The 24,632-nt window shown below is 51.7% G+C and overlaps 1 protein-coding gene across 1 annotated transcript in view; it reads left to right on the forward strand.

Annotated features, from left to right (window-relative positions):
* LOC140913015 (uncharacterized) overlaps positions 1 to 9,484 on the forward strand; it is a 34,208-nt gene extending 24,724 nt beyond the window's left edge. The window contains exons 10-11 of the mRNA XM_073348590.1: positions 4,798 to 4,901; positions 5,772 to 9,484. Of these exons, the coding sequence (XP_073204691.1) occupies positions 4,798 to 4,901; positions 5,772 to 7,477 (1,810 nt within the window). The 3' untranslated portion in view covers positions 7,478 to 9,484. The remainder of the gene's footprint in view (positions 1 to 4,797; positions 4,902 to 5,771) is intronic.
* Positions 9,485 to 24,632: the final 15,148 nt, after the last annotated feature.

The raw sequence follows: 24,632 nt of genomic DNA on the forward strand, positions 1-24,632 counted from the left end.
TCACACATGGGAATGAAGAATATGGGTCACCCATGCAGGATGGGAACCTGTATCCTGGAAAGCAGTGACTCTAGAAAGGACAGGTGAAAACATCTGGCATAGGAGACCCCAGTGCAATGCTGTACTGAAAAGGCAAACTTGATCTTTGGCTATGTAAGCAGGGGAATATCGAGTACCTCTTTCTATGGCATTGCTGAGACCACTATTGGGTACTGTGCCCACACTTCAGAAGGGATGCTGAGAAATTGTTACGGTTCAGAAAAGAGCTACAAGGATGATTCATGGTCTGCAAAACCTGTCATCCATGAAGAGACTAACAGCGCTCAATGTATTTGGTTTACTCAGAGAAGGTTAAGAGCTGACGTGATCCCTGTCTTTAAGCACCAATATGGGGGGAGATTTCTGAGGGCAGAGGGCTCTTTAACATCCAGGCAAAGGCAAAGCCAGGTGCAATAGCTGGGAGCTGAAGGGAGACTAATTCAGGCTAAGAATAAGAAATAATTTATCAGGGAGGAGAATTAATGGTTGGAACAGCTCCCCTAGGGACTGGGTGGATTTTCCATTAGTGGGAGCCTGTCAGTGGAGATAGGGTGTCTGTTACTCAAGGCTGTGCTCTCGCTCAGCCAGGAGTTATTGGGTCAGAGGCAGGAATCACTGGGTGAGATTCTCTGGCCTGGGTTAGGCAGGAGGCTGGACTGGATGGGCACAATGGGCCCTGCTCTCCTTAAAATGTATGAATCTATAAACGGTGGAGTTTCTTGCTCGTTCTTCTGCGGTATCAAGTCCTGGGCTAGACAGACCATGGTGCTGAGGCAGTCCAGTAATCCCTATGTGCTATAGCTGGGCTAATTTATTAGCATCAAATAACTCGTTCACCCAGTGTTGTCAGCTCTGGTGATTTTTTTTTTACTGTAAGCGTCGGGATATTTACCTGTTTTTTTCCCCTCAAAGCCCCAGCAACTGGGTCCTTGTATTTATGGGAAAATCTCAGCTTTTATGTTGGGGGGGAGGGGGGAGTATATTTCCAGCCCTTGTGGTTTGGAGGGGCGGGGTCCTAAAGGTTCCAAAAGCAGAATTAAAAAAATGTAGCTATATAAAAATAATCTCATTTTTAAGATGCTCTGATATTTTGGGGGCCTGACTTGTCTTTTTTGAACTCTTTGGGTTGGCAGAATTGTGGGCCAACTTATTTACAGCCAACAATTTGTTCTTCCCCATTTTTTCCTGTCCTGATCGCTGCAATTTGTTCCTTGTTCCAGTGCCGCAGGCTGCGTGGGAACCATGCAAAGCGGCTGGTCAGTGCTATCTTGTTCAGGGCAAGGATTTGAAGAGCAATAATCTCTTCAGTCATCTTTAACTTTAGGGCCAGGCCAAAGCAGCCTCCCAGCTCAGGGATCAAATGTTCATTGTAAGGCACTTGCTGTTAAGTGCACGATCTGCCCCTCATCCCATGTGGACAGTGGCCCTCTATTTGCACTGATGGAGCCTGCTCAGAAGCAGAGTTAAACTGATGCAAATCTTGGTGGTTTATGGAAACAACTTGTTTCCCTGTTTACATGGGAGATTTGCACCAGGGCTGGAATTGCTGCTTAAGCCCCAGTGTAGCTAAAGCCTGAGTCACAGAGGAAAGGTTCTAACTACAGGTGTGGGCCCTGATCATGTGATCTGACCCTTACACCTGGGTGGACCCAGCTTCGAAATAACAGGCCCAGTGCAGGGTGGAGCATCCATCTGTATTAATCCACTGAGTCAGTGTGGGCTAGAGCCCTAGACCTAGGGCATAGGACACCTGGGTTCACTCCCAGCTATAAAACTGGCTTGCTGTGTGACCTCAGGCAAGTCACTTTCCCGCTCTGTGCCTAGTTTCTTGTCCTGCCCTTTGTCTGTTTTGACTGTAAGCTCTTCTGGGCAGGGGCTGTGTGCAATTATAACACAAATTACAATAATAATGGATCAGACTGCGTTGTAGGGGGATGTAATGATTTCTGCCTCCACAGCTCCCCCTTGAGACATGGGTTGGCCCTGCAGCCATAGTTTCTCTTTCCTCAGTAATTTCTCAGAGGCTTTCTCATAACCAGTAACACCCATATTGGGCTGGTTTGTTATCATAAACGGCTACAAAATAAAGCCCTGAGAGTCCAAGTCGGAAGCTGATATACTTTGAGGTTTATATTTCCATCCTTCCCGACTCTTCATCCAGCCGCTCCCAGGCCTTCTGCCTGGAATCCCCCTTACTGAGCTGGAGTCTCTTCTCCCCTGGTGTCCCCTGCAGCAGCCTTATCATAGAATCATAGAATATCAGGGTTGGAAGGGACCCCAGAAGGTCATCTAGTCCAACCCCCTGCTCGAAGCAGGACCAATTCCCAGTTAAATCATCCCAGCCAGGGCTTTGTCAAGCCTGACCTTAAAAACCTCTAAGGAAGGAGATTCTACCACCTCCCTAGGTAACGCATTCCAGTGTTTCACCACCCTCTTAGTGAAAAAGTTTTTCCTAATATCCAATCTACACCTCCCCCACTGCAACTTGAGACCATTACTCCTCGTTCTGTCATCTGCTACCATTGAGAACAGTCTAGAGCCATCCTCTTTGGAACCCCCTTTCAGGTAGTTGAAAGCAGCTATCAAATCCCCCCTCATTCTTCTCTTCTGCAGGCTAAACAATCCCAGCTCCCTCAGCCTCTCCTCATAACTCATGTGTTCCAGTCCCCTAATCATTTTTGTTGCCCTTTGCTGGACTCTCTCCAATTTATCCACATCCTTCTTGTAGTGTTGGTCCCAAAACTGGACACAGTACTCCAGATGAGGCCTCACCAATGTCGAATAGAGGGGAACGATCACGTCCCTCGATCTGCTCGCTATGCCCCTACTTATACATCCCAAAATGCCATTGGCCTTCTTGGCAACAAGGGCACACTGCTGACTCATATCCAGCTTCTCGTCCACTGTCACCCCTAGGTCCTTTTCCGCAGAACTGCTGCCTAGCCATTCGGTCCCTAGTCTGTAGCTGTGCATTGGGTTCTTCCGTCCTAAGTGCAGGACCCTGCACTAATCCTTATTGAACCTCATCAGATTTCTTTTGGCCCAATCCTCCAATTTGTCTAGGTCCTTCTGTATCCTATCCCTCCCCTCCAGCGTATCTACCACTCCTCCCAGTTTAGTATCATCCGCAAATTTGCTGAGAGTGCAGTCCACACCATCCTCCAGATCATTTATGAAGATATTGAACAAAACCGGCCCAAGGACCGACCCTTGGGGCACTCCACTTGATACCAGCTGACAACTAGACATGGAGCCATTGATCACTACCCGTTGAGCCCGACAATCTAGCCAGCTTTCTACCCACCTTATAGTGCATTCATCCAGCCCATACTTCCTTAACTTGCTGACAAGAATACTGTGGGAGACCGTGTCAAAAGCTTTGCTAAAGTCAAGAAACAATACATCCACTGCTTTCCCTTCATCCACAGAACCAGTAATCTCATCATAGAAGGCGATTAGATTAGTCAGGCATGACCTTCCCTTGGTGAATCCATGCTGGCTGTTCCTGATCACTTTCCTCTCATGCAAGTGCTTCAGGATTGATTCTTTGAGGACCTGCTCCATGATTTTTCCAGGGACTGAGGTGAGGCTGATTGGCCTGTAGTTCCCAGGATCCTCCTCCTTCCCTTTTTTAAAGATTGGCACTACATTAGCCTTTTTCCAGTCATCCGGGACTTCCCCGGTTCGCCACGAGTTTTCAAAGATAATGGCCAATGGCTCTGCAATCACAGCCGCCAATTCCTTCAGCACTCTCGGATGCAACTCGTCCGGCCCCATGGACTTGTGCACGTCCAGCTTTTCTAAATAGTCCCTAACCACCTCTATCTCCACAGAGGGCTGGCCATCTCTTCCCCATTTTGTGATGCCCAGCGCAGCAGTCTGGGAGCTGACCTTGTTAGTGAAAACAGAGGCAAAAAAAGCATTGAGTACATTAGCTTTTTCCACATCCTCTGTCACTAGGTTGCCTCCCTCATTCAGTAAGGGGCCCACACTTTCCTTGGCTTTCTTCTTGTTGCCAACATACCTGAAGAAACCCTTCTTGTTACTCTTAACATCTCTGGCTAGCTGCAGCTCCAGGTGCGATTTGGCCCTCCTGATATCATTCCTACATGCCCGAGCAATATTTTTATACTCTTCCCTGGTCATATGTCCAACCTTACACTTCTTGTAAGCTTCTTTTTTATGTTTAAGATCCGCTAGGATTTCACCATTAAACCAAGCTGGTCGCCTGCCATATTTACTATTCTTTCGACTCATCGGGATGGTTTGTCCCTGTAACCTCAACAGGGATTCCTTGAAATACAGCCAGCTCTCCTGGACTCCTTTCCCCTTCAAGTTAGTCCCCCAGGGGATCCTGGCCATCTGTTCCCTGAGGGAGTCGAAGTCTGCTTTTCTGAAGTCCAGGGTCCTTCTCACTGCTTGCAGCCCCGCCAATCCCCCTCCCATGCCTTCCTGCCTTGACTCTCCCAGGCTTCTTCCTTATCTGCCCCAGAGGCCTGATTGGGTTACATGGCATTTTCCATTCCTCCTTCCCCACCCTCCTGGGACAGTTGGGTGGGGCCAAGACCTATCTCCCTTTAAAGAGGCAGCCGCCCTGTGAAAGGGTGGTTTCAAGGTCTGAGCTGGCACTGATTTATGGCTCGCAATAAAAATGTGTTAACTTTGTCAGCTCCCCCCTGCGGGGACCAGCCTCGAACTGGGGTCCAGTGTCTCACCCATACCAATGGCTGTCTCCTGTCTTCTTTTCCCATGCACAAGCTTCCCGATGGCACACTCAGCCGAGTTCTCATGGATGGAGCGAGGAGAGGAGCTATGTGACGCCGACTCAGATGAGCGGGAGGAACTGAGAGTTGTCCTGACAGGTGAGGAATTCCGGAAGAGAACCTGCAGTGGAAGCAGGACCGTAGGGAGTTGCCAGACCGGATCAGCACCCAGGTCTGTCTAGCCCAGTCTCCTGTTACCGACAGTGGCCTGCACCAGATGCTGCAGGGGAAGGTGGGAGAACCTGCAGTAGCAGATTGGGGCTAATCTGCTGCCATGTTCGATCCCATCGTGGTTTCTAATCGTTAGAGATCGGCTCGAGCCATTAGCATTAAGTAGCTCTGAATGTTCCTGTTATCCACATAGACAGCCAGGACTGCTCTGAGTCCTGCTAAGCTTTCAGCCTCCACTACATCTGGTAGCAATGAGTTTCATGGGCTGTTTTATACACCATACGAAAAAGGTTTAGAATTTGCTGCCTTTCACTTTCACTGCATGACCCCTTTTTATTATTTACTGTTTGTACTGAAGTAGCTGCCAGCTCCTCCAGGGAGCCTACGAGCCCTGGGTCTGCACCTTTACCTTGTGAGTGTCAAAGAGCTGCTGAGCGGGAGCTTTCATTTCAATTTTTGTAACAGAAAATTGAAGTTTTCCCGTAGCAAATTTTAAATTTTGCAGAAACAGTTATTTTCCGTCAGAAAAATCATTCTGGCGTTCCTGACCAACCCTAGAGGTGTCTTCCTCCAAGCACTGCTCTAGCTCAGCCAGGAGTTACTGGGCTGGAGGCAGGAATGGTTGGGGGAGATGCTCTGGGCTGGTTTAGGCAGGAGGCCGGGCTCGATGGGCACAGTGGGCTGTTGTGGCCTTGACACCTATGACTCAGTGCAGGGCCCTCCCTCCCCATTAGATACTTCCTCCCCTTGGCATGACTGACGTGTGTCTGGGTTCCCTTTCTCTTTTCCTTCCGCCAGATGACGGCGCCCTGAGTGAGGACGAGGAGGCGGACGATGTGCAGGAGCAGGACGAGGATGATGGGGAGCCAGAAGGGCCATTCTCAGCCCGCTCCGAAGGGGACGACTCCTGCGGGAGCTCTGAGAGGCCACAGGGTAGATGGCGTGATGCAGGTGCGGGAGAGCAGGCCTGCGATGCGGAGGATAAGCCGTTCCGGTGCTCTGAGTGTGGCAAAGGGTTTGCCCAGAGCTCCAACCTGATCAAACACCAGCGGGTCCATACCGGGGAGCGGCCCTACCGCTGCCACCAGTGTGGCAAGGCCTTCACCTGGAGCTCATCGCTGCTGGAGCACCAGAAATCTCATGCTGGCGAAAAGCCCCACAGCTGTCCGGAGTGCGGGAAGAAGTTCAGTCGTGGCTCCACCCTGCTGGAGCACCAGCGCATCCACACCGGCGAGAAGCCTTTCCGCTGCCACCAGTGTGGCGCCCGCTTCAGCCAGAGCTCCACACTGGTGCACCACCAGCGCACCCACACCGGGGAGCGTCCCTACCGCTGCGACGAGTGCGGGCGCAGCTTCGGCCGCAAGTCCACGCTGGTGACCCACCGCCGAACCCACACCGGAGAGAAGCCGTACCACTGCCTGGAGTGTGGACGCAGCTTCGTGGTCAGCTCGGACCTGGCCAAGCATCAGCGCACCCACACCGGCGGCCAAGGCCCCTACCGTTGTGGGGAGTGCGGGGAGGGCTTTGGCTGGAGCGCCGCCTTGGCTGCCCATCGAGCCAGCCAGCATGGTGCCGAGAAGCCCTACCGATGCTCCGAGTGCGGGGAGGCTTTCCACCAAAGCGCTACGCTGCTGGTGCACCAGCGCACCCATGCCGGCGACGAGGCCTTCACCTGCTCCGACTGCGGGGAGTGCTTCCTGGAGAGCGCCAAGCTGGCCCGGCACCGTCGCACCCGGCACAGCGCCGACGGGGAGGAGAAACCTTTCAAGTGCTCTGAGTGCGGCAAGGGCTATGCCCAGAGTGCTGGCCTGCGACATCACCAGCGAGAGCAACCCTTCCGCTGCCCACAGTGCGGCCTGAGCTTCCTGTGGAGCTGCCGGCTGGCTGAGCACCGCCGCAGCTGCCGCATGGCTGAGAAGCCCTACAAGTGCCCCGAGTGCGGCAAGAGTTTCGGCCAGAGCTCCAAGCTTCTGCGGCACCAGGTGACTCACACCGGTGAAAAACCCTACAAGTGTCCTGAGTGCGGCAAGATCTTCAGCCAGAGCTCCAATCTGGCGGAGCACCGGCGCACGCACGCCGGCCAGAAACTCCACCGCTGCGGCATCTGTGGCAAGAGCTTTGCCCTGGGCTCCTATCTGGCCAAGCACCAGATCACCCACACTGGGGAGCGGCCCTACCGCTGCACCGAGTGCGGCAAAGGCTTCCGGCAGAGCTCCAACTTGATCCAGCACCAGCGCACCCACACTGGCGAGCGCCCCTACACCTGCCCCCAGTGCGGTAAAAGTTTCTGCCAGAACTCGCACCTCATCAAACACCGGCGCACCCACACTGGTGAGCGCCCCTACCGCTGCCCCCAGTGCGGCAAGAGCTTCCGCCAGAGCGCCAACCTGCTAGAGCACCAGAACACCCATACCGGCGAGCGCCCCTACCAGTGCGGCCAGTGTGGCAAGAGCTTTTGCTGGAGCTCAGCCTTCAGCAAACACCAGAGGACACATCTCAGCTAGGGGAGCTGTGCTGGGACCTACCTGAGCCTGGGGCCCTGTATTGGGACTCTCGGATCCCCCCATATGGGGATCACCAAGCTCCATCTCCTATTATGGACCCCATATGGGGATCCCCAGGAGCCAAGGCAACACTGGGACCCCTCCCTGCTTCCCCCCTCTCCCCTCCGAGCAAGGGGACCCTATAAAGAGACCACCAGGACATCCCATGGACATGCTGGAGAACCCAGGCTATCTTGCATCAGGATGGCCCTGGTTGTTCCTTTCCATCAGGGAAGCAGGATGCAGCCATGGCACATGGAGGCAAACCAAGATCAGGCCCCGTCATGCCGGGCGCTGCACAGACCCACAGTGACTGAGATCAGGGCCCTGTCACACCCAGTGCTGCACAGACACAGTCAACCACAGTCTCTGGTTTACATCACTTACATGTACTGCTGTCCATTGCCTCCCTGTCCAATGCAGAACTGATCAAACAGTGTATTGGCCCAGTCTTGTTCTGCATATCCCTAGTGGCTGAGATTTCACTTTCTCTGTTAGGTGACCATTGTACAACTCTCGTCTTTAGCAAATCTTTGATGACACTGAAACTAAACTTCTCATTTTGCTGACTCCTTTGGAGTTTTGTTATTAAGAAGGATGCGGAAATGAGAGATTGTGCTTTGGGGTCTAATACAACTAAGACGACTGCTAAGTAATTTTGTTAACCACAGGGTGAAAGGTGAGGTGCTATTGTGAATCAGAAAGGAGCTAAGAGACAGGAAAGTAATTGTGGGAAGAAATGGACAGTTTCCACAAGCTTCAAACCCACGATTGGCTCAGGAAGACAGCAAAGCCCTAATCACCAGGCTGCCAAAGACTGAGAGCCTCTTCCTGTATTCAAAGAGCTATAGAGGGAAACTAGAGACCTTTAAGCTTAGAGGATTTTTTTTTGGAAACTTGATCTTTGTGCCTAGCCTCCTTTTCGAGCTAGTCCCTCACCTTTTTTTGCCACCTGCATGTCCATCTTCGTCCTTTTGCAAAACTAGGTTCCAGCCCTCCACCAATTCCTCAGGACTCTTCCACACTGCCACAGGTTGCTGCTGTAGCTGAGATCTTAGCCAGATTCAAAGAGGGACTGGTTGTTTATGTGGATAACAAGACCTGTATGATAGTAAATGATAAAGAAGCAGGTTTGGAAAGAATATAAAACCTCAAGTTCCAGGGTTTAAGGTGATCTCTAGCTATTATGATTTAGGATGAGACGTTCATGTGGGTAGATGATCCCAAACATGGGTTCCTCTCACTTTCTTCTGCAGCATCTGGTGCCAGTCCAGTGTCATAAGACACTGGGCTAGATGAATCCCTGGTTCGATACAGTCTGGCAGTCCCAGTTTTGAAAGTGCTCCTGTCACTAATATGCAGTTATAATGAGAGCACCTAGGCTACACAAAATATTGTAGAGCAGACACAGGCAGGGAATGATATTCATTCCTTCTGCTCTGAGACAGATATGCAGACAACCTCACTGTAAGCATGAACCGCTTTCTGGGAAAAGCTTTTATTTTCTAACACGATAATCTAGGCAGCATCTTTGTGATTAGGCCAGGAGCTGGGCAGCCCGGACTCCTGGGTTCTCTCAGCAGCCCTTCCACTGACTTCCCCTCTCCCTGTCCATCTGGGCTAGTGAGGATTCATCTATGAGTAAAGAGCTTTTGAGTTCCTCAACTAGAAATCCCTACATCAATGCAGAGTGTAGGGGCGAAAGATTCTCTTTTATGTATGTCTTTTGCAAGTGATTTTTACCAAAGCTGTTAGGGGCGATCTCGGGAATGACAGACCAGTGAGCCCTACCTCTCCGTATCTGTTAAATCCGGTTGAAACAATAAACAAAAATAGAGTTACCAAACATCTAGAAGATAGTGATATATGCTAGTGTCTAACCAGCACGGCCTCCCCAAAGGGAAACCATGCATCACTAACCTATTAGAATTCTTTGAGTGTGTCAATAAAATAGTGGCTAAAGGAGAAGTCATGGATGTCATTTCTTGAACTTTTAAAAAGGCTTTGGCCCGTGAGACTTCATGAGAGGCTCTGAAGGATGAATGGCAAAGTACCGTCCTGGAGCAGCAACAAAAGGGAGGGAAAATGGTCTATTTTAATGTTGCAAAAAGGCCAACAGTAGATGTCACAAGGTTCTGGGGTTTATTAGGTAGAAAGGGGGTTAGTGTTGGGATTTGGGGATAGAAGGGTCAGATCTGGGTCTTATTGAATAGACAGGGTCAGGGTTGCAATTATCATTCTTATGGTGTAAAGGCCTTTTCACAGAGGAATGTTTGGCAGCATGTCTTGGAGACATTCACACTCTGCATTCACTTAGTCCCCTCTGGCCATTCATTCCTCAGCTGGATCCCCTCAACCCAGCATGCTTTGGCCCCAGTTCTTGAGTCCTGGGTGTAAAAAACATGTTGAGGCCAGAGAATCTCCCACACTGATTTCTGCCTCCAGCCCCAAAACTCCTGGCTGAACTGGAGTGGAGCTTTGAGAAAGAGATGCCCCATCTCCACTGACAGACACACACACACACCCCACTGATGTTTAGGTTTTCAAATAAGTGTGACCCCCATCTGCTCAGTGCAGCACACTGGCCCCCTCTACTGGTAACTGGCCCAGGCAGCAGCTGATGAACCTGCTCCAGCCTTGATTAACAGGGAAGTCTTTTAGCTCAGGCCAGAGCGGTTTGTGCTTTAAGAAGAAGTGGTTACATGCAAACAGCAACATTGGTAGTTTAAAAAAGAAAAAGATTTAGTGAGAAAGTTTTATGCTGTATCCAAACCCAACAGCTTCCTGAATGACGGGTCAGGAAGGGATGATAAGAACTTGTATGGCCTCAGAGTTCCTACACCCCAGGTAGCTGTCCCAAGGAGTGGGGGACTCACTGATAAGTATGGTTGGTACTTTTTGAAGGCCACAGCCACAAACCCCCAGTCACCACAACGCCACTCTGCACTTGGTTAATAAAAATCCATGAATGAACTCAGTTACTATTCAAGTAGAGGTGACCCCTTTACTCTCCTTTACTTCTGATCTCAGTCTTGATTTTCTTCTCAGAAGCTGCTTGGTCCTGTCCCCTCCGAACTGGTAGGGAGACATTGAGACTAAGTAGCTGGACCCATATGGTCCTTGAGTCCTCAGATGTGACATCACTCTCATCCATAGGTTTTACTTCCCACAGCTCTGTATACACAACTAACTGGCCAGATTACTGACCACATTACTTCCACAAGGACAAAAGTGCTGTAGCCCAGGTGCTTCCTGTATGCAGCTAGCACCGGTGTGAACAAAATGTTTGTGATCCCTATGCGTCCGCTGCCTAGAGAGAATGGCTAGGGCTATGGCAGGCAGCAGCATGACCTGAGTGTGGTATCTCTTGGCTTCCCCATGGAGCGCCCAGCTACCTCCCTGCCTCTGTTCAGGAGCTGCTAAAACCCTTCTCTCTGCCTGGCAGACATCCAGAACTCATTGCATAGCTAGGGCCACATGAAGTAGGGCAAGAGTCCCCCCTCCTCCCCAGCCATGAGCAATACAGTGGCGCTGCTGTCATCCATGTGAGTGGGATTGTCCAAAGTTCCAAAGGCTTTGTCTACGCTCAGGAAAATTAATCAAAATTAACTAAAGAGGTTGCATTTAAACTGGATTGGCTGAATTGGATTAAAATCCCATCCAATGGAGAGCCACCATCAACCACCCCCATGCTTATTTCCCCGCCCTATAATTCCCTTTCCGTGATAGTATCCACACACCCTGGTCCTGGGTCTCCATTGACTGGTGCCCTTTCCTGTTAACACGCTGAGGGTGCTATGTCTGATGGCAAATGTCTGATGGCTATGTCTGATGTCCAGCCCAGTTTGCAGAATCGCCCCTCTGTGCTTGTCTCTGCTGTATGTGCAGGTTGGTGCTCGTCTGCCAACAGGAGCCTTATCCCAGGCTCAGTGGAGGAACAAACAACGGACTAGAACAGAGCTTGTAGGTCATGAGGGCCAGTCCCCAGCTCTTGCTGGCAACCCTGTCATATAATCCAAACTCCCATCTTAAAACCAGCTCAGTTTCGTGTCCCTGCTGCTCCTATTGCGAGGCTGTTCCAAAACCTCACTCCTCTGATGGTGAGAAACCTTTTAATTTCCAATTTACATTTAGTCATGGCCAGTTTAGCCCCATGTCTTCTTGACTCAATGTGACCTTTAGCTTCCATAGGTCTTCTCCCTCCCTGGTGTTTGCCACCCTAGTGTATATATAGAAAGCAATCAGATCTCCCCCCGCCCCCCGCTTGCAGTTTATTGGGCTAAACAAGACAAGCTCTTCCAGTGCCCCCTTGTAAAAATACTCGAGGGAATTCTGTGCCAAAAGAATACAAATTCTCACACACTATTTTAAAATTCTGCAAAATTCTGCATATTGTATTTGTCTATCAATAAATAAATCCCCACAGTATGACAGTGGGGAGCACAGGACACTGGCTGCACGGAGGTGGGCGCTCACCCTGCAGTCCCCCGCCCCGCCCCGCCCGGGACATGGACTCAGGGGTGAGGCTGCACCCAATCGTGACACAATGCAAGGACTGGGCCTGCCCCTCCACGCCAGGCACAACAAGATAGCAAGCAAGAGGGACAAAGTCTTACACACATAGAATCATAGAATATCAGGGTTGGAAGGGACCCCAGAAGGTCATCTAGTCCAACCCCCTGCTCGAAGCAGGACCAATTCCCAGTTAAATCATCCCAGCCAGGGCTTTGTCAAGCCTGACCTTAAAAACCTCTAAGGAAGGAGATTCTACCACCTCCCTAGGTAACGCATTCCAGTGTTTCACCACCCTCTTAGTGAAAAAGTTTTTCCTAATATCCAATCTAAACCTCCCCCACTGCAACTTGAGACCATTACTCCTCGTTCTGTCATCTGCTACCATTGAGAACAGTCTAGAGCCATCCTCTTTGGAACCCCCTTTCAGGTAGTTGAAAGCAGCTATCAAATCCCCCCTCATTCTTCTCTTCTGCAGGCTAAACAATCCCAGCTCCCTCAGCCTCTCCTCATAACTCATGTGTTCCAGTCCCCTAATCATTTTTGTTGCCCTTCGCTGGACTCTCTCCAATTTATCCACATCCTTCTTGTAGTGTGGGGCCCAAAACTGGACACAGTACTTCAGATGAGGCCTCACCAATGTCGAATAGAGGGGAACGATCATGTCCCTCGATCTCCTCGCTATGCCCCTACTTATACATCCCAAAATGCCATTGGCCTTCTTAGCAACAAGGGCACACTGCTGACTCATATCCAGCTTCTCGTCCACTGTCACCCCTAGGTCCTTTTCCGCAGAACTGCTGCCTAGCCATTCGGTCCCTAGTCTGTAGCGGTGCTTTGGATTCTTCCGTCCTAAGTGCAGGACCCTGCACTTATCCTTATTGAACCTCATCAGATTTCTTTTGGCCCAATCCTCCAATTTGTCTAGGTCCTTCTGTATCCTATCCCTCCCCTCCAGCATATCTACCACTCCTCCCAGTTTAGTATCATCCGCAAATTTGCTGAGAGTGCAATCCACACCATCCTCCAGATCATTTATGAAGATATTGAACAAAACCGGCCCCAACCGACCCTTGGGGCATTCCACTTGATACCGGCTGCCAACTAGACATGGAGCCATTGATCACTACCCGTTGAGCCCGACAATCTAGCCAGCTTTCTACCCACCTTATAGTGCATTCATCCAGCCCATACTTCCTTAACTTGCTGACAAGAATACTGTGGGAGACCGTGTCAAAAGCTTTGCTAAAGTCAAGAAACAATACATCCACTGCTTTCCCTTCATCCACAGAACCAGTAATCTCATCATAAAAGGCGATTAGATTAGTCAGGCATGACCTTCCCTTGGTGAATCCATGCTGGCTGTTCCTGATCACTTTCCTCTCATGCAAGTGCTTCAGGATTGATTCTTTGAGGACCTGCTCCATGATTTTTCCAGGAACTGAGGTGAGGCTGACTGGCCTGTAGTTCCCAGGATCCTCCTTCTTCCCTTTTTTAAAGATTGGCACTACATTAGCCTTTTTCCAGTCATCCGGGACTTCCCCGGTTCGCCACGAGTTTTCAAAGATAATGGCCAATGGCTCTGCAATCACAGCCACCAATTCCTTCAGCACTCTCGGATGCAACTCGTCCGGCCCCATGGACTTGTGCACGTCCAGCTTTTCTAAATAGTCCCTAACCACCTCTATCTCCACAGAGGGCTGGCCATCTCTTCCCCATTTTGTGATGCCCAGCGCAGAAGTCTGGGAGCTGACCTTGTTAGTGAAAACAGAGGCAAAAAAAGCATTGAGTACATTACCTTTTTCCACATCCTCTGTCACTAGGTTGGCCTCCCTCATTCAGTAAGGGGCCCACACATTCCTTGGCTTTCTTCTTGTTGCCAACATACCTGAAGAAACCCTTCTTTTTACTCTTAACATCTCTGGCTAGCTGCAGCTCCAGGTGTGATTTGGCCCTCCTGATATCATTCCTACATGCCCAGCCACAGACCCTGCTCCAGGTGTGGAGCAAACAGACTCAGGTCAGCAGGATCCAAGTGTGTGTGTGTGTGGCGGGGGGGTGAGGGGGGCAGCACTTAATGTGGGATGAGAGGGTTCTGTGTGGGGCAAGCTGGGTGTGGGTGGCTCAGTCAGGGGTCTGGGTGTGGTAGGGAGATCTGGATGTGCAGGGGCTTGTTGAGGGGTTCCAGGTGAAGGTGGTTGTAGCTCAGCAGGGGTTGTCTGGGTGTGGGGGAGGGTGGGGCTTAGCGGGGGTCTGGGTTCAGCTGGTTGGGGCTCACTGGGGTGGGAGTCTGAATATGGGGGAACTAAGTGGGAGGTGGTCTGTGTGCAGGGGGTAGAGGTCTGGATGCAGGAGGGTGGGGCTGGGCAGAGATGTCTGAGTGCAGGCAGACTCCAGGTGCCTGGGGGTTGGACAGACTGGGGAGCAGCTCCCCGTACAGTGACCCCCTCCCGCACAGCTGCGAAGAGACTATGAACTTTTCTATTGTGTTCCCTGTGCCCCTAGGGCAGATTCTTTGGTCCTTTAACCTTTTCCATTTCCCCTTATTCCTCTTACAATTGCGGTTTCATAAATTTGCTTTGAGCTTAATGTAGTGGTCAGTGGGTCAGGGAAATGCCTGGTGTGGAGAAAGCACCCTGGAGTGGGGACACCCTAGCCCCATTCTAAGTGACCATGAGAAGACTGGAGGTTAAGCTTTCCAGGAATCATGGGCCCAGCCTTGTCAGGGTTACGAGGACTCTGCCTCACAGGAGAGTGGAAGGGGAATCCTTGAGGTCAAGCAGGCCTCCAGGTAAAACAAGGTGGAGTGAGGACTCACATCCTTTTGGTATCCTAGTCCACTGGGGTAGTGCAGAAGCCAGGAAAGTTCTTCACAATAGCAGGACCATTCTCACACTTACATGGTCCTGCTTTGAGCAGGGGGTTGGACTAGATGACACGCCATTACAATCCCCCTCCAGCAATCCCTCCTTTTGCATTTATAGCCCTCTATACCTTTGTACCCATCCCCTTTTCTGAATATCTGAGTGCCTCACACTCTTTACTGTATTTATCCTCAGAAATTCCCTGTCCCTTACAGATGCGGAATTGAGGTACAGAAAGACCAGGTCACCTGTCCAGTGCCACAAAAGGGAGTCCTGTGCAGAGCAAAAAAATTGAGGCCAGGTCACCCTGTTATGAGAGAACTGGACTTGACATAACTGGAGACATTTTGGGATACAGCCACTATTGACTAAAAGCGGGAACATCTCAGTCAGGAATCATTTGTATTTGCATAAGCAGGCAAAACAGCTGCACAGCTGCAACTCTGCTAATAAGAATAGAGAAAGTAACAGATTCATGAGACTGGGAAGGAGTGTGGAGAGCTGATCTTGAAGCTGGGTGCTTCTGATTGTGAGTTCATTGCTGTTGCTATGACTAAAAGTTGCTTTGCTAATAAATAAAATTATGAGTTGTTTTTGCTAATGCTAGGAGAATAGTCAGCCCACTAGGGGTTACTAAAAGTTATGTGGATTATTTGAATAGTCTATTGAAAGATAAGTAAGAGTATGCAACGTGGAGCACTTCGAAGAAGCTTTTCTACAAGCAAGGAGCTGACATCTTACTCCCTAGCAGCTAGGAAGAAGGCTGGTCACCTGAAACCTGCTGTTGCCACTCAAAACCATGTCAGACTTTTGGTAACTATATCTGGGGTGCTCTATCCTATTGCATATGCTTGTGTGCTTAAGACTCAATGATGAAGGAGCTTTGGGTGAAAGCACTCTTTTTTGTACCATTCATTTATCAGCCAGAGGAGCTGTGACCTCCCCCTTGACTGAAATCTCCTAGAAAGATAATTGTAAATTACCATAGGTTTGGGTTCAGATACTCCCAGGTGACAGATTTGGCAAGCCACCCAGGACTGGTTTGTTGCAATAGGGACTAGAGGATGGAGAGACAGGGTCGCAACCTGTAATTCCCATGTTTTCGTCTTCAAGTAAATTTACGGATATATTCCATTATGGGGACTTAGGACTAAGGTTGGTAGCCTGGTCAAGGGAGAAAATATGACAGAAGGAAAGGGAACATCTGGAAAGGTTGGAAATGCTTTTGCGGTGCAGCTTGACAGAATATGGTAATGGTCTCTGGAAGCTTGAAGCTTCTACCAGTCCCATGGCATTCTTTAAAAAATGGGAAATGTGGGTCAGCATGGGAAACTCCAAATTTTAAGGCGAAGAAAAAGACTGCATTACAGGGATTGTGTGTGGTAGCAATACTATTAGATACAGAGATAGATACGTTAAAGGCAAGAGTGGATGAGTTAGACACAGATAAAGCTGGGAGAGAAAAAGAAACAACTTGCCTAAAGGCAGAGTCAGACACCCTCAGGGATACGACCCTCACTCAGGCACCATAGATAGTGGCAACGCAGAAGCAAGTGTGTGACCATGAGAGAGTGGAGCAGGAAGTATGCGAGTTGAAAAAACAGAGAACAGCAAGGCAGTGGTTAGAGTCTTATTGAAGAATACCCAGAGTAAGACCCAGGCAGACCATGGGGAATGTAAGAGTCAGATTTATGCCCTCAGAGTGGAGCTGGGAGGGCAGAGGGGAATAGTGGCTGCGATCAGAAGGTCTCATAGTCTAGGGAGGGGGGATGAGTCAGAAGAAGGCCCTGATTTTCATCCTCCTTATTAATGCTATGAGAAGGATAACTCTAATGAGTTTCTCCTGGGTCCTTTCAGGTAGTCCCCATATGGCTCTTTGCTCCAAACACTGGAAGAGCTGCAGAAGCCCCTGCCCATAGCCCCAATAGTAAACACCACAGTATGGTAGACTGGCCTCCCAGGAGGGTAATTTAAAGGGCCGGGGCGGTAGCGGTGGCTGGAGCCCCAGGGTCCTTTAAATCCCCGACAGAGCCCGGCCGCCACTACCCCAGGGCTCGGGCAGCAGGGCTCAGGTGGGGATGTAAAGGGCTCGGGGCTCCAGCAGCCGCTAGCACAGCAGAGCCCCAGGCCCTTTAAAGCTCTGCCAGAGGCCAAAGCCCCGGGGTAGAGGTGGCAGCCGGGAGCCCCCAGGGCTCCTCAGTGATTTAAAGGGCCCGGGGCTCCGCTGCAGTAGTGGCAGCTGGAGCCCTGGGCCCTTTAAATCACCCCTGAGCCCCGTGGCTCCCAGCCACCTCTGCAGCTGGTAGCTCGGGGGTGATTTAAAGGGCCCTGGGCTCCCAGCCGCCACTACCGCAGCTGGAGCCCTGGCCCTTTAAATCAAGATTTAAAGGGCCCGGTGATTTAAGGCCACGCCTCTTCCGGTTGAGGCCACGCCCCCTGCTCAGGACTCCGGCGTACCGGTAAGTCCTCTAACTTACTTTCACCCCTGCCTAGCACTGACATGCTGGATTCAGAGAAAATTCAATCGGTTGCAAGGCTTGTGCCTCTACAGACCATGGCACTTCCCAGGGGCAATTACATGAAGATTGGTCACTGATGAGGTAAACTCAGGAGCGAAAGCTGAGGGTGCCAGTGAGAAGATCTTCACTTGGTCTCAACTGAAAGCCTTGAACCCATGCTGGGGTCTCACTAGTAATCCACTGAATTTATTGTGTGACTGTGTATGTGCATGTGTGAATGTCTTAATTGTACTTTTATGACCTTCGAGGAGGGGAGTATTATGAGAAAACTGGACTTGACATTTTGGATATACAGCCATGTAGCAAGTTGGGACTCACCAAGCGCACCTCCTGCTGGTTGCTCCTGGGAATTAGCTCAGTCCAGTCCTGGAATGCCCTCTGCAGGTGGTGACTCGCCCATTCTGCTCTCTCTCCACCATCTGGGACCCACGTTGCTCTTGGAGCGCAGCATCCTCTTCAGAGCACAGCCCTCCAGTTCTGCCCCAACTCAGTTCTTCCCACTTCAGGGGGAATCAGCAGTCCTCAGTTCAGTCCCACCGCAATGGTGAACTGCAGCTACTTAGTGTAGCCCATCTCCCAAGTCCTTTATATGGCCACTCCCTCCAGTGGCCAGTGGGGCAAAGGTGAGGGAGACGCAGGCCCACCCACTACTCTGGGCTGTGGTCCAGGGACCCTTGAGCAGCAGCCGCTTGCTTCCTTCTTCCACTCCCCTTTACTGCCTGCCTTCACTGGGACACTTTCCTGTAGCCCTAGCACCCAGTCAGCCCTTGTTTCAAGGCCTGCAGTCAAGCAGGGGTCAGCCAGAGCTCCCGCTGCCCTGCTACGCTGCCCAGCACTGTTCTGTCCAGGGTGCTGTTCCTTCTACCAGGAGCCGGTCCTCCTCTCTTGCTGGTTGCAGGGAGACTGATCTCTCTTGCTCTGCTGGGCAGCCCTTGATATCTGGGCTGCACTAGCAGGCCCTTTCCTGATTGATGCCCTGTCAGGACTGGCTGCAGCTCTGTGCAGCCTCCCTGGCTGCTTCTGCCCCTCCCCCTTTGGAGCGGGCCACTGCACTGTGACAGGTTTCGCCTCTCTGGCTGCCCTGCTGGCTGGAGCTTTCTCCCTTGTGCTGCTGCGGTTGGCTGGGACCCCTTCCATAAGCTGCTGCTGTTGCTACTGTTGTGGGGAAAGGGGGCCCTGCCGGACTGCCCCCCCATCCCCACCCCTCCGGAGGGAGAGCATTATCATCACCACTGCTGCCACTACTTATCTGGGTCCTCACCTGGCTGGCTGGTCCTGGTCAGGGGCTTCAACACCACCCTTGAGGACTGGGACCACTCAGGACTTGAGAGCTGCGAGGCCACCATGGGCGTCCTCAGGGAGATCGTGATCTATCTTTCCCTGGTGGATGTCTGGCACGACCACCACCTGGACAATGATACCACCTTTACCTGTGTCCAGGTGGAGGACCATATTTATCTATCTTGTTTCCATCTGACATGAGCCCACTCCTCCAGCATCTGGCCGGCTCCATTCTTGGGCCACCACCTGGCAGCCATGGCAGCCTCTCTGAGTTCAGAGAGGCTGGGGCCGGCCTATTGGCATTTCAACAACAGCTTGCTGGAGGACAAGGGCTTCATGGCGTCCTTCCAGGAGTTCTGGCTGGCCTGGTGAGGGCAGAGGCGTGCCTTTCCCTTGGTGTGGTGGTGGTGGGATGTGGGGAAGGTGCGTGCCCGGCTCTTCTACCATGACTACACACGGGGCACCAGCCAGTGGAGGGATGCAGTGATAGGGCAGTTGGAGCGGGAGGTCTTGGAGCTGGAGAGGCGTCTGACCACCAGCCCTGAGGATCCATCCCTCTGCGCAGCGTACCAGGAGAAGTGGGAGGAGCTCCAGGCCCTGGAAGACCGCCAGGCCCAGTGTGCCTTCATTTGATCCCGCATCTGTCTCCTGCGGGAGATGGATCGTGGCTCCCACTTCTTCTATGCCCTGGAGAAAAAGAAGGGGACAAAGAAGCACATCACCTGCCTCCTGGCGGAGGACGACACCCCCCTCACGGATCCGGAGGAGATGTGTGGAAGGGCCAGGAATCTTCTCCCTGGATCCAACTGAAGCCAAAGCCTTCAGGGTGCTCTGGACCGAACTCCTGACGGTCAGTGTGGGCGACTGAGACCATATGGAGCTGCCTCTCACTCTGGTTGAGCTCTTGGAAGCCCTCCGCTGCATATCCACTAATAAATCCCCTGGCATGGACGGGCTGACTGTGGAGTTCTACCGCGTGTTCTGGGATGTCCTCAGCCCAGACCATGTCACCCTCTGGGCTGACTACTTGGAAAGTGGGGTCCTCCCTCTCTTGTGCAGGTGAGCCGTGCTCACCTTGTTGCCGAAGAAGGAGGACCTCCGCAACCTTCAGAACTGGTGTCCCGTCTCACTCCTCAGTATGGACTACAAGGTCATAGCGAAGGCCATCTCGCTGCAGCTGGGGTCCATGCTGATCAGACCTACACTGTCCCGGGCTGGACCATCTTTGATAATCTGTACTTGGTCCAGGACCTCTTGGCGCTCATTCACCCTCCTGTCCCTGGACCAGGAGAAGGTGTTTGACAGGATGGACCATGGGTATCTCCCGGGCACTCTGGGGGTGTTCGGCTTTAGGCCCCAGTTCGTGGGCTTTCTCCAGGTGCTGTACACTGACCTGGAGGGTCTGGCCAGGCTCGATTGGATCCTGACCGAGCCAGTCAGCTTCGGGCAGGGAGTACGGCAGAGGTGCCCCCTTTTGGGCCAGCTGTACGCTCTGGTGATTGAGCCCTTCCTCTGTCTCCTCTGCCAGCGGTTGACGAGGTTGGTGCTTTGGGAGCCGGAGATGCGGCTGGTTCTGTCGGCGTACGCCGACGATGTGCTCCTCGTGGTCCAGGATCCGGGCGACCTGGTTCAGGTAAAGGCTTGCCGGGCCATCTACTCAGCGGCCTCCTCCTCCTGGGTCAACTGGGTCAAGAGCTCTGGCCTGGTGGTTGGGGACGGGTGGCAGGTGAGCTCCCTCCCACCAGGGCTTCAAGCCATCCAGTGGCACGTGGGTCCACTGCTCTATCTCAGCGGCTATCTTTCTGCCATGCATCCTTCTCCACCGGCGAGCTGGCACAATTTGGTGGCCAGGGTGGGAGAGCAGCTGCAGAGATGGACGGGACTGCTCTGGAGTCTCTCCCTGGAAGGGAGGGCGCTGGTGCTGAACCAGCTATTCCTGTCCATGGTCTGGCACTGGCTCAACACCCTGAGCCCGGCCCCGGGGATCCTGGCCCAGCTCCGGAGAACAGCTCTGGAGTTTTTCTGGCCAGGACTGCACTGGGTCTCTGCAGGGGTCCTGAGTCTTCCCCTGGAGGAAGGAGGACAGGGCCTGGTCTGCCTTCATAGCCAGGTCCACATCTTCTGCCTCCAGGCCCTGCAGAGACTCCTTTATGGTGCAGGTAGTCAGGCATGGAGCACGTTGGCACACACCTTCCTCTGCCGCCTTTGAGGGCTCCAATACAATCAGCAGCTCCTTTTCTCCACCCGAGAAATCTTCCACGAGATGTCTCCAAGCTGCCGGTCTTCTACCAGGACCTCCTCCAGACCTGGAACCTGGTCTCAGTGACCAGGTCCATTGTGGCCATGGAGGGGGTGGACCTCCTTATGGAGCCCCTGCTACACAACCCCCAACTTTATGTGCAGGTGGCAGAGTCTCCCTCGTTGCGCCAGAGGCTGGTACTGGCAGAAACCACCAGGGTTGGAGACCTCCTGGACTACGACAGGGGGGGACTGGGTGGACCCCTGGGTGCTCGGTCGGCTCATGGGGCTCTCCACCCTTCTGACTCCCCTGTGCATGCTCCAGGAGGTGGGGGCAGCCTTATCGGCCACTTCTCTCATTTTTCTGCAGCGGGCCCTGCGAGAGAGAGCTCCCTGCCCACCCTCACCCCAGGCCCTCCGGACCTTTTTATTGGGCTCCTGTTCCACGAGTTCCCCCGGCACCCACCCTGTCACACTTCAAGCCGGCTGCATACCCTGCAGCCAGTTCGCTTCCAAACCGTGCCTAGGGACCAACTGTACATGCTCGTGCGCCACACGTTGCATTTCCTCATCCTCGTGTCCCGCCCCCCGACACCAAATGGTGGGGCTACCTTCCACCAGCCAATATTCCACCTTCTTCCCACGGCCCGCTGGGGCCATCAGTGGGTGGCTCCTTTGCAGAGACGTGAGCACGGGCATGTACCTGGCATGGTTCACCCCCATACCCGAGGCCTGCCCCTTCTGCAACATGAGGGAGAACCTGGCACAACTCCAACTGCCACCAGGTTGCAGCCCCTATTCCGGCTCCTCCAGAACCTCTTGCTGAGGTTCTGGCTGCACTTTTCCCCACGCCTGTTCATTTTTGCACACCCTATCCATGTCCCCATGAAGTCACGAGACCTCCTCGTCAACCTCCTCCTGGACCTAGCCAAGGTCACCATCTAAAACACCAGGAGGAGGATGCTAGACAAGGGGGTGCTCTGCGACTGTGGGGCCTATTTCCGGTCCTCCCTGATCTCATGTTTCTGGGCAGCGTTCCTCTGGGCAGCATCCGCTGGCTCCCTAGACACCTTTGAGGAGCAGTGGGCGCTGTCCATGATTGTGTCTCCATCTGGATCCCACATTTTGAACCTCTGACCATCACTCCCAAACCTGTTTTTCATTGGTGGTCCCAAGTACTCATTTGGAACCCAGGTCCAAGGTTCGAGCCGCTAGGCTAAGGGAGGGGCCTTTAGATGTGGGTGGGCACAAGCACCTCCCAGGCTTTTCCAATAAGACCACTACAGGTGTCGTCTCTCTGGCTGCTATACTGGCTGGAGCTTCTTCCCTCCCTGGACTGCTGCTGTTGTATGTGTGTTGGGGGAGGGGCACAGCCAGCGTACCCCATCCTATGGAGGGAGAAGCGAAGAGCCCACCACCATTTCTGGGTCCCTCCTGCTTGGCTGGCTGCCACCTGCTTGCTGCTGCTTCTGTCTTGGAGCCTGCTGCCCTCATTGAGGAGGAGGAAGGCTGCTGTGAGGGGCAGCACTGTGGAGGGGGTTTGTTTCTGCTTTTGGACTGAGTGACTATAACACCTGTGGTCCTGGGGGGGGCGTTAGCCTCTGCTGCTGTGGGGGGGCTGGGGGAGAGGCATGGAGCCCCTCCATGTGCCACCTACCCTGACCGCCACCTCCGGTACCATCCTTGGTGGCTGGGGTCCCATCCCCTCGCTGACTAGGAGGCACGGCGTCCGCTGCCTCCTGGTGTCCACCTCGCTCCATGTCGAAACTTACGTGCGGGTGCTGGCGCGGATGGTGGGGCCCAAGGCCATCGTGGCAGCCTCCAAAATGTATGGGAAGGTCATGGTCTTCCTGGCATTGGAGGCTGCCACTCAGGAGGTGGTGGAGAAGGGCCTTACAGTGGGGGTGGAGGAGCTGGGCGTATGGGTGGTACTGACCTCTGTCCCATCCTTCCTCCCCAGTGCTGTCCTCTTGCCTTCCCTCTCCACCCTGGGGGAAACCGTGTCCGTCATCAGCCCTCTCCCATTGGGCTGCAAGGACCCCGCCCTCCGTCACGTTCTGTCCTTCTGCCGGCTGGTGCAACTCCAACTGCCACCGGTGGCCCGTGACAGGGCAGCGCTCAAGGGCGTCCTTCCTGTTGCACTACTAGGGGGCCCATTACTGGGTCCACTACTCGATGGTGGAGGCCCGGTGCTTCCTCTGCCAGGCAATAAAGTAAGTAACGCAGTGCCTACTTGGACACTGCGTTGCCCTAACTATATTGACTGAAGCATTATGCCTCTTGTGGAGGTGGAATTATTAGATTGGTGTAGTGGACGACTTATAATTTTATAGTATAGACACTCAGTGTAAGTTGCCTTACGTCAATCTAACTTTGTAGCGTAGACCAGGCCTCAGATTTTGGTTTAAAAGGGATTAAAATTGATTTTGCTTAAATCCAACTTCAGCTAATTTAGTTTTGGGCCTGTCTGCATCAGCAACTTGCAGTGATGTGATTTTTAAACTGCTTATGTTAAATTGGTTTCAATTCCTGTGTGGACATCTTTATTCCAGGCTAAGGCTGACATTCTGGTTAAGCTGACTAGGAGTTGGGTTAAGCTAAACAGAAATAAGCCACTCTGACACTGAAATGAGAGTATTCACACAGGATTTTCAACTAGTTTAACTAAACAGTATAATTAAGCCAGTGGAAGTTTGAAAGCGGACTTGGCCTGAAATCACCTTTAAAATCAATTTAGTTAAATTACTGCAAAAATTACTGGAAAAAAAAAAAGGAAACTGGCCTTGTTTTGGTTCAGCTTAAATGTTTTCCCAACTGGTTTAAGATGAATTGATATAAAACATATTTATATCAGTGGAAGAGCTCAGCCTTAAACTGATTTAAATTAAACTGATCCAGTTTCTTTGTGTGGGTGTAATGTGCCCTAGCGGCAGTAGATTGAACCTGTGATTATATATAGAGCTAAAAGCATGAGCCTCTCCTACATGAGCTAAAAGACCTCTGTAGCCAAACGCAGCAGCAGGCTCATTTACCTGTCTGGTTCAACTATTGGCAGGAGGGAGACAGATGGTATCCTGTGTAACGGTGGGTTATATAGAGAAGGCTTAAAAAGTGGAACCGAGAAATCTTTGATAATTTTTTTTTCATTTTAAAATGCAGATTCATTGAACCAAGAATGGGACTGGGTTCAAAAATTTTCCTGACTCAAAAAAAAAATTTTTTTTTGAGAAAAATGTTTCAAAATTGTCAAGACATTTTGTTTGGAGATTTTCGAAATGAAAAAATTGTTTTCTGGTGCAAAATAACTTTTTGTTTCAGAATTGAAGCTGATTATACTGAAAACAAAAGGTTAAAAAGAGAAAAAATGAAATATTTCAAAGCTATCACAATGAAATGTTTCAATTGACCCAAAATGGAAAAACAAGGTTTTTTTAGTTTGTGAATATTTTGGGGATTTCGTCGTCTTGTCCTCATTCAAGGTGGGGGGAAATTTTGAAAAATCTTTTGAAAATATTCACAGAATGGGCAAACGCTATTAAAAGAATTCCTAGTCCAATTCATTTCACTAGAATGAAAAGATAATTTTCTCCCAAATGCCCACACCTAAGAGTGCACACACGCATAGACACGGACAGGGTTCGCTTGCACATTCTCACTTTCACAAAGTCTTCAAACCTGGTAATAACTAGACGAATGTGACAC

The sequence above is a fragment of the Lepidochelys kempii genome, chromosome 6 (genome assembly GCF_965140285.1).
Source record: "Lepidochelys kempii isolate rLepKem1 chromosome 6, rLepKem1.hap1, whole genome shotgun sequence".
Classification (NCBI taxonomy): domain Eukaryota; kingdom Metazoa; phylum Chordata; order Testudines; family Cheloniidae; genus Lepidochelys; species Lepidochelys kempii.